Source organism: Hordeum vulgare, chromosome 7H, assembly GCF_904849725.1.
Source record: "Hordeum vulgare subsp. vulgare chromosome 7H, MorexV3_pseudomolecules_assembly, whole genome shotgun sequence".
NCBI lineage: Eukaryota > Viridiplantae > Streptophyta > Magnoliopsida > Poales > Poaceae > Hordeum > Hordeum vulgare.
The window spans coordinates 88,166,800-88,177,362 of record NC_058524.1 but is presented as its reverse complement, the minus strand read 5'-3'; the positions used below and the strand labels follow the sequence as shown (position 1 = coordinate 88,177,362).

Below are 10,563 nucleotides of genomic sequence, written 5' to 3'. Positions count from 1 at the left end.
AACTTGACGAGCCTAGCATGTGCAGACATGGCCCCGGAACACATGATACCGAAAGGTCGAGCATGAACCGTATAGTTGATATGATTAGCATAGGGATGCTTACCACTGAAACTATTCTCAACTCACGCGATGATCGGACTTGAGTTAGTGAATTTGGATCATGTACCACTCAAATGACTAGAGAGATGTACTTTTTGAGTGGGAGTTCTTAAGTAATATGATTAGTTGAACTAATTATCATGAACATAGTCAAAAGGTCTTTGCAAATTATGATGTAGCTTGCGCTATACCTCTACTGTTTTTTATATGTTCCTAGAGAAAATTTAGTTGAAAGATGATAGTAGCAACTTTGCGGACTGAGTTCGTAAAACTGAGGATTGTCCTCATTGCTACGCAGAAGGCTTATGTTCTTAATGCGCCACTCGGTGTGCTGCATCTCGAGCGTCATCTGTGGATGTTGCGAACATCTGACATACACGTTTTTGATGACTATGTGATAGTTCAGTGCGTAATACTTAATGGCTTAGAAGCAAGGCGCCGAAGACATTTTAAAACATCATGGAACATAAGAGATGTTCTAAGAGATGAAATTGAGATTTCATGCTCGTGCCCCTGTTGAGAGGTAAGAGACCTCCGACAAGATTCTTTGTCTACAAAGTAAAGGAGAAAAGCTCAATCGTTGAGCGTGTGCTCATATTGTCTAAGTGCAACAATCGCTTGAATCAAGTGGGAGTTAATCTTCCACATGAGATAGTGATGGTTCTCCAAAGTCACTGCCGCCAAGCTGCTAGAGCTTCATGATGAACTATAACATATCAAGGATAGATATGATGATCCTTGAGCGATTCGCAATGTTTGACACTTCGAAAGTAGAAATCAAGAAGGAGCATCAATTGTTGATGGTTAGTAAAACCACTAGTTTCAAGACGGGCAAGGGCTAGAAGGGATACTTCATGAAACGGCAAACCAGTTGCTGCTCTAATGAAGAAACCTAAGATTGAACCCAAACCCGAGACTAAGTGCTTCTGTTATGAGGGGAACGGTCACTGAGGCGGAGCTGCCCTAGATACATGGTAGATAAGAAGGCTGGCAAAGTCGACAGATGTATATTTGATACACATGACATTGATGTGTATTTCACTAGTACTCCTAGTAGCACGAGGGTATTAGATACCGGTACGATTGCTAAGTGATTAGTAACTCGAAGTAAAAGCTACGGAATAAATGGAGACTAGCTAAAGGCGAGGTGACGATAAGTGTTGGAAGTGTTTCCAAGGTTGCTGTGATCAAAACATCGCACGCTCCATCTACCATCAGGATTGGTGTTAAATCTAAATAATTGTTATTTGGTGTTTTCGTTGAGCATGAACATGATTAGATCGTGTTTATTGCAATACCTTCATTTAAAGAGAACAATGGTTATTCTATTTCCTTGAATAATTACCTTCAATGGTTTTTTGAATCTCGATCGTAGTGTTACACATGTTCATAATATTGGTGCCAAAAGATAACAAAGTAATAATGATAGTACCACTTACTTGTGGCACTGTCGCTTGAGTCATGACGGTATAAAATGCATGAAGAAGCTCCATGCTAATGGATCTTTGTACTCACTCATTTTTGAAATGTTTGAGACATGCAAACCATACCTGTTGGTATTAACGCATGAAGAAACTCCATGCAGATGGATCGTTTGGACTTGCTTGATTTTGAATCACTTGAGACATGCAAAACATACCACATGGAACAAGAGAGTAACTTGTTGGGAGTGATACATTTGGATGTGTGCAGTCCAATGAGTGTTGAGGCACGAAGTGGATATCGTTATATTCTTACTTCACTGATGATTTGAGTAGATGCATGAATATTTACTTGATGAATCATAAGTCTGAAATATTGAAAAGTTCAAAACTGTTTCAGAGTAAAGATCATCGTGACAAGAGGATAAACTGTCTACGATATGATCATAGAGATGAATATTTGAGTTGCGAGTTTTTGGTACACAGTTGAGACAATGTGGAAATTGTTTCACAATTTGTGCCACCTAGAACACCATAGTGTGATGGTGTGTCCGAACATCATAGCCACACCCTATTAGATATGGTGCATACTATGATGTCTCTTATCGAATTACCACTATCGTTTATGGGTTATGGATTAGAGACAACCGCATTCACTTTAAATAGGGCACCGCGTATTTCCGTTGAGATGACACAGTATAGACTATGGTTTGGAGAAACCTAAGTTGTCGTTCCTTGAAAGTTTGGGGCTGCGATGCTTATGTGAAAAAGTTTCAGTCTGATAAGCTCGAACCCAAAGCTGATAAATGCATCTTCATAGGATATCCAAAACAGTTGGATACATCTCCTATCTCAGATCCGGAAGCAAAGTGTTTGTTTCTAGAAACGGGTCCTTTCTCGAGGAAAGGTTTCTCTCCAAAGAATTGAGTGGGAGGGTGGTGGAACTTGATGAGGTTAGTGAACCGTCACTTCAACCAGTGTGTAGCAGGGCGCAGGAAGATGTTCATGTGGCGCCTACACCAATTGAAGTGGAAACTGATGATGGTGATCATTGAGCTTTGGATCAAGTTACTACAAACCTCGTAGGTCGACAAAGGTCGCGTACTACTACATAGTGGTACGGTAACCCTGTCTTGGAGGTCATGTTGTTGAACAACAATGAACCTACGAGCTATGGAGAAGCGATGGTGGGCCCGGATTCCGACATATGGCTGGAGGCCATGAAATCCGAGAGAGGATCCATGTATGAAAACAAAGTGTAGACTTTGGAAGAACTACTTAATGGTCATAGGACTATTAAGTAAAGATGGATCTTTAAAATGAAGACAGACGATGATGGTGAAAAGTCACCATTAAGAAAAGGCTCGGCTTGTTGCAAAGATGTTTCCGACAAGATCAAAGAGTTGTTAATGATGAGACTTTCTCACTCGTAGCGATGCTAAAAGTCTGTTGGAATTATGTTAGTAGTTGCTGCATTATTTATGAAATATTGCACACATGATGTCAAAACACTGTTTCCTCGACGGTTACCTTGAGGAAAGGTTGTATGTGATACAACCAGAAGGTTTTGTCGATCCTAAGGATACTAACAAGTATGCAAGCTCCAGCGATCCTTCTATGGACTGGTGCAAGCATTTCGGAGTTGGAATATACACTTTGATAAGATTATCAAAGCTTTTTGGGTTCGTACAAGGTTTATGAGAAACTTGTATTTCCAAAGAAGTGAGTGGGAGCACTATAGAATTTCTGATAAGTATATGTGGTTGACATATTGTTGATCGGAAGTAATGTAGAATTTCTGTGAAGCATAAAAAGTTGTTTGAAAGGAGTTTTTCAAAGGAAGACCTGGATAGAACTATTTGAACATTGAGCATCAAGATCTATAGAGATAGATCAAAACGCTTAATAGAACTTTCAAATGAAATGCATGCCTTGACAAGTTTTTGAAGGAGTTCAAAATAGATCAGCAAGGAAGGAGTTCTTGGCTGTGTTGTAAGGTGTAAATATGAGTAAGACTCAAAAGCCCGACCATGGCAGAAGAAAGAGAAAGGATGAAGGTCGTCCCCTATGCCTTAGCCGTAGGCTCTAAAGTATGCCAAGCTGTGTACCACACGTGATGTGTGCCTTGCCATGAGTCTGTTAAGAGGCACAGAGAGTGATACAGGATTAAATCACTGAACATCGGTCAAACTTATCCTTAGTAACTAATGGACTAAGGAATTTTTCTCGATTATGGAGGTGGTTAAAGAGTTCATCGTAAAGGGTTACGTCGATGCAAGCTTTGACACTAATCCGAATAACTATGAGTAGTAAAACGGATTCATATAGTAGAGTAGATATTTGGAGTAATTCCGAATAGCACGTAGTAGCAGCATCTATAAGATGACATAAAGATTTGTAAAGCACACACGGATCTGAAAGATTGAGAACCGTTGACTAAAACCTCTCTCACGAGCAAGACGTGATCAAACCCCACAACTATATGGGTGTTGGATTCGTTAAAATCACATGGTGATGTGAACTAGATTATCGACTCTAGTGCAAGTGGGAGACTGTTGGAAATATGCCCTAGAGGCAATAATAAATTAGTTATTATTATATTTCTTTGTTCGTGATAATCGTTTATTATCCATGTTATAATTGTATTGATTGGAAACTCAAATACATGTGTGGATACATAGACAAAACACTGTCCCTAGTGAGCCTCTAGTTGACTAGCTCGTTGATCAAAGATGGTCAAGGTTTCTTGACCATAGACAAGTGTTGTCACTTGATAACGGGGTCACATCATTAGGAGAATCATGTGATGGACAAGACCCAAACTATAAACGTAGCATATTGATCGTGTCATTTTGTTGCTATTGTTTTCTGTGTGTCAAGTATTTATTCCTATGACCATGAGATTATATAACTCACTAGCACCGGAGGAATATCTTGTGTGCATCAAACGTCACAACATAACTGGGTGACTTAAAGGTGCTCTACAGGTATCTCCGAAGGTGTCCGTTGAGTTAGTATGGATCAAGACTGGGATTTGTCACTCCATATGACGGAGAGGTATCTCGGGGCCCACTCGGTAATACAACATCACACACAAGCCTTGCAAGCAATGTGACTAAGTGTAAGTCACGGGATCTTGTATTACGGAACGAGTAAAGAGACTTGCCGGTAACGAGGTTGAAATAGGTATGCGGATACCGACGATCGAATCTCGGGCAAGTAACATACCGAAGAACAAAGGGAATGACATACGGGATTATATGAATCCTTGACACTGAGGTTTAACCGATAAGATCTTCGGAGAATATGTAGGATCCAATATGGGCATCCAGGTCCCGCTATTGGATATTGACCGAGGAGTGCCTCGGGGCATGTCTACATAGTTATCGAACCCGCAGGGTCTGCACACTTAAGGTTCGATGATGTTTTAGTATAGTTGAGTTATCTGTGTGGTTACCGAATATTGTTTGGAGTCCTGGATGAGATCACGGACGTCACAAGGGTTTCCGGAATGGTCCGGAGACGAAGATTGATATATAGGATGACTTCATTTGGTTACCGGAAAGTTTTCGGGCATTACCGGGAATGTACCGGGAGTGACGAATGGGTTCCGGAAGTTCACCGGGAGGGGGGACAACCCTCTCGGGGGGAAGCCCAAAGGACCTAGGGTGGCGCACCAGCCCTTAGTGGGCTGGTGGGACAGCCCAAGAGGGCCTTGGCGCCATAAGAAGAAAACCAAAGAAAGAAAAAAAGGAAGGTGGGAAGGAAGAGAAAGACTCCACTCTCCAATCCTATTTTGAGTAGGACTGGAGTAGGAATCCTGCTCCCTTCCTGGCCGGCGCACCCTTGGGGACTTTTTCCTAAAGGGAAGCCTCCTTCCCCTCCCTCCTATATATAGTGGTGATTTAGGGCTGATTTGAGACAACTTTTGCCACGTGCAACTCAGATCTAGACACCATAGTTCTTCCTCTAGATTGTATTTCTGCGGAGCTCGGGCGGAGCCCTGCAGGAGTAGATCGTCACCACCACCGGACCGCCGCCACATTGTCGGAGAACTCATCTACTTCTCCGTCTTGCTTGCTGGATCAAGAAGGCCGAGATCATCGTCGAGTTGTACGTGTGCTGAACCCGGAGGTGCCGTCTGTTCGGCACTAGATCGGAGCGGATCGTGGGATGGTTCGTGGGGCGGATCGAGGGATGTGAGGACGTTCCACTACATCAACCGCGTTTCTTAACGCTTCCTGCTGTGTGACCTACAAGGGTACTTAGATCTAAATCTCCTCTCGTAGATGGACATCACCATGATAGGTCTTCGTATGCGTAGAATTTTTTTGTTTCCCATGCAACGTTCTCCAACAAAATTATGCATACATGATACAACTACCGTATATCCATATTTTATTAAAAAACACATTTCTTTGGGTTGTCTACCATGATTGTGAAGTTGCCTATATCATCACCGGTAGGCAACTAAGCATCACTAGTAGCCAACTAAGCAGTGTTTGTAGGTAACTTGAAAACAATGAGAAGCAACTTCACAATTTTAAGCAACTAATTTGCAAAGTTAGGCAACTGAACAGTAATGGTAGGCAACTTATTACCAATGCCACGCAACTGGACATCATTGGTAGTCAATTTCATACTATTTATAGGCAAGTGAGCATCAATTGTACGCAACTAACCATCAACGATACACAGGTTGGGATAATATTAGCAAAATTGACACGTAGATATAGTGCATTGAAGTTCCTTGTATCTAGCACTAAAGGCGCCTCATGTTTTGTTCGATTTTCTTGTTTCTATACAAATCAAACTAATAGACATTCCTACTAGGCCCAAAAGATGAAGTTGCTTCTCCATAGTACTAAGTCGCCTCCAATGCATCCAATTATGCCCTTGAAAAAAAAGTTCGATGAAACCTACCCATATGAAATCTAATTTTGAAGAATTCGTAGCGAGAAGCCGTGAAAATGGTTATCAATTCTGACGCCCGTATTAAAAGTTATGATTTTTTTTATTTTTTTTTGAAATCCCACATTAATACACATGGGACAAGATTTTATAAATCACGTGGGCATAGATTAGGTGGGGGGAGAACGTGATGTTGCTTTATTTGGAAGGACACGTGAGACCGGTTGTATTTTTAAAGCCTCCTTTCCTAATACAATAGTCTGCTCGATCAAACGAATAAGCGTGCGGTCACTCGTTAGGGGACTGCTCTGCTCCGGCGCGTCGGCTGAAACTTTTGGCCGACCGCACGTTGGCCGTACGATCCGTCAGATTGGATGTGGTTTGACCGTCATATCTGTCCATGTAGCAAAAATCCTCAATGATAGCAAAAATAAGCAGCGATGTAGCAAATTTCCGTCGCGAATACAACAACAATATGGTTGTAGCCAAAAAATATCAGCGTGGTCGTAGCAAAAAAGTGACGCTGATGATGCGTGGTAGCAAAACAAAATATGGGGTGTAGCAAAATAATCTGGTGAACTCGGATAGCAACTCCAATGAACGTGTATGCAACTTTTTTAGTGAACGGTTGTAGAAAAAAAATGATACCGGTTGTAGCGAAAATCAACAACGGTTGTAGCAAAATCAAACGTTGGTTGTAGCGAAAAAATCCAACAAACTCGGGTTGCAACCAAACGTGGATGCAACTTTTCTAATGGATAAATTGTAGCAAATTTAAACGCATGTTATACCAAATTTGGATGAGAAAAATGTTGCATGGCTTAGCCAACCAAGCGCGCGGGGCGCGCGCGACCGTCCGAACTGATCAGGCTTTTTTCAGGCTGGGATTCACAGGTGGAAGGATTGGCTAGTGGGAGTTATAGCCGGCCCTGCCGGCCCAACTGATCGGGCCCAGTCGGGCTTTTTTCAGGCTCGAACGTGAAAGTTGAGTCCGTTGATCACGTCAGGCCGGACTCAGGCCTATCAAAAAATAAAATTAAGCCACACCCGGGCCAGGCCGGTCGGGTCCAGTCGAGCTTTTTTCATCTCGGGCCAGGCTTGAGCCCAAAATTCAGGCTCGACGATCGGGTCAGGCCGTGCTCGGACCTAAGTTTTTAGCATCATTTTTTTTTTGCCTGACCCGAAACCCGGCCCGGCCTGAAAAATGTTATGGACCAGAGCAGTCCCAAACAGGCTCATAATGGAAATGGGAGGGATCCGTAACTCAATTCGGTAGGTAGTCCGCAAGTGTATCATTTTTGTTTAGAGGACCTATTTCTAAATTGGCGGTTATTTTACGGGATGGCCTTCGGAAAGATAACATTTCGCGCGACGATAGCCTATCTCTTCGCTCTCCCTGTGTGATATTTTGACTCTCGCCGGCGCGCCGCCCTCCCCACGCCGCCGCCGCCGCCGCCGCCGCCGTCAGACATGCTTCTTCTCCAGAAACACGTCCTCCTCCTCTCTCTCCGTCCCCGCGCCACGAGTGCCCTACTCGCGTTCCGCCACCGATGCCCCTTCTCCAACACCCGATTCACCGCCGCCGCCGCCGTGGCAGCGTCGGCTAGCCCTGCCCCGTTCGCCGTGGAGGACTACCTCGTAGCATCCTGCCACCTCACCCCGGCGCAGGCCGTGAAGGCCTCCAAGGTCCTCTCCCGCCTCAAGTCCCCCTCCAAGCCCGAAGCCGTCCTCGCCTTCCTCGCCGACCTCGGCCTCTCCGACGACGACGTCGCCGCCGTCGTCGTGTACGACCCCCTCCTCCTCTGCTCCGAGGTCGACAAGACTCTGGCCCCGCGCCTCGCGGAGCTCCGGGACCTCGGGCTCTCCCCGTCCCAGATCGCCCGCCTCGTCCTGGTCGACCCCGCCCGCTTCCGCCGCCCCACCATCATCTCCAAGCTGCAGTACTACGTCCCCCTCTTCGGCTCCTTCGAGAACCTCCTCCAGGCGCTCAAGTACAACTCCTACCTCCTCAGCTCCGACCTCGAGAACGTCGTCAAGCCCAACGTCGCGCTCCTCCGGGAGTGCGGGCTAGGTGACTGTGATATTGCCAAGCTCTGCGTGCCCGTGCCGAGGCTGCTCACCAGCAAGCCGGAGCGCATCCAGGCGATGGTGGCGCGTGCCGAGGATGTCGGTGTGCCCCGTGGCTCTGCGATGTTCAGGCACGCGCTGCTGGCCGTCGCATTCCTCAGCGAGGAGAAGATTGCTGCCAAGGTGGAGTTCCTGAAGAAGACTTTCAGGTGGTCGGAAGCTGAGGTGGCCATCGCTGTCGCCAAGCTTCCGGTGGTGCTGAGGAACTCCCAGGAGAGGCTGCTGCGCATGTCGGAATTCTTGATGTCCGAGGTCGGGTTAGAGCCGGAGTACATCGCTCACAGGCCGGCAATGCTCACATATAGCTTAGAGGCCCGGCTCAAACCTCGGTACTACGTTGTGAAGTTTCTTAAAGAAAAGGGGTTGCTAAAGCCTCACCGAAGCTTCTACACCGCAGCCCAGGTGAGCGAGAAGGTATTCGTGGAGAAGTTCATACACCCTCACAAGGAAGCTGCGCCTCGCCTCGCTGAAGACTACGCTGCCATTCTCAAAGGGGAAGTTCCCACTAGATTCAGATTGCAATAACCAGGAACGGGCTTGAATAGTATTTAACTGCTTTTTCACAATGAAGTTTTCACTCTGGTGTCTGCACAGCAAGCTGGCAAGTCCTGTTTCTGTGTTGTTTTTCTGACATTCTAACTGGATGTTTGGTGTCCACTATATAGTATGGTACTTGCACTTTTGGTAGTTGCTAATATTTTCTGAATTCGAGTATGGTTTGTTCGTCATCCAGTAGAGAAGAAAGAAAGCATGGCACAGCTATGAATTGGTTCTTCACCTGTCATGTTAATAACAATGTTTCTGAACCTGGCTTGTTCAGTCTGCGGTTCGTACAAAGTTCAGACAACTATCTGTGTCTTTAGGTCTCATTTGGGACGTGATGATCTTCCTGTCCTTTAGGAAATAAACTTACTACTGTTAAATTCTTGTTGAATCCTGCACTACAAACATGCCATGTATTGTGTACAACAGCTTCTAGTATGTATTACTCATTATTTCAATTTGCATATGATTTATCTTCTCCCATCCACATGAATTTGTGCATAAGGAGGACAGTGTCCCAGGCCTTACCGATACAACAAAAGGCCAATGGAGCTTTTGTGTCAAACAACAAAAGGGAAAGAGAAAGGGGACACTTGTTGTCGAAACTCGAAACTCGAAACTTGAAAGTAGTAGCAAGAAAAAAGTTCTCTAAGGTTTGTCACATCCACGGTTCACTCCTAAAATCTTTTTACGGTTTTGCTAGGAGTGATCAATTGCAGCATTACTACCTGATGAAGAGCTTTGCTCTACACACGGACTTTCCATCTCTAGGTAGGTGTTGAATAAATTTTCATAAGTAGATTTATCGATTTGTTTCTTAGGTTCTTCATAACCAGGTCCTTTGTACATATTTTTATGTCACTACTTGAAGTAATGTGTTTGGCTGACTTAGTTCCAGTACAATGTTCATTTCTGTTGTTCCGAAAGTTAATTGTTTAGGAAGGTTTTTGGATCAATATTATATCTGTATTAGTTTGCTGCTCTCTTCTCGCGCTAAATTTATTTTTGAATAAGTTTTCCTTGGCTGTGGACATACCAAGCCAAAAATATGTGTGAGCCTCCACTATAAAATAACAGTTCTGAAAATCAGAGATCTCAAATGTAGTTAGACAGACTATAGGCTTTAGGATAAGCCGAACATAAAGCTTTATAAGACAAAACTATCAATTCACCATGATTTCTTCACTCTGTACTTTAATTTAGTAGTGTTAGAACTGCCGTTGGTTCAGTAGGAGTAATGCTACATCTACAAAGGTTTACATACAAATTTTACATACAAACTGATGTGGAAGATTGTAATTGGCAATAGAGGGATGAGGGGCCTCACCCCCACTGAAAATCAGGGGGGAGAAAGAATTAGTTTGGAAGGTTAAGTAAATCTTTGTAAGTCTTTGTAGGTCTAGCATTATTGGTTCAGTAGTTGGGGCATGAAGAAATAAAATGCTGGTTGTTTAGGCCTTGC

The 10,563-nt window shown here is 44.2% G+C and overlaps 1 protein-coding gene across 1 annotated transcript; it reads left to right on the top strand.

The window, feature by feature from the left end:
• Positions 1-7,850: 7,850 nt before the first annotated feature.
• On the top strand, positions 7,851-9,286 carry LOC123408235 (transcription termination factor MTEF18, mitochondrial-like). Its single transcript, XM_045101390.1, has one exon. It carries the CDS (start codon positions 7,902-7,904, stop codon positions 9,081-9,083), a length of 1,182 nt encoding a protein of 393 aa, XP_044957325.1. The 5' UTR covers positions 7,851-7,901; the 3' UTR covers positions 9,084-9,286.
• Positions 9,287-10,563: the final 1,277 nt, after the last annotated feature.

What these genes read in the sequence shown, in the direction of transcription:
- LOC123408235 (XM_045101390.1), top strand. Translation starts at nt 7,902, where the DNA reads ATGCTTCTTCTCCAGAAACACGTCCTCCTCCTCTCTCTCCGTCCCCGC.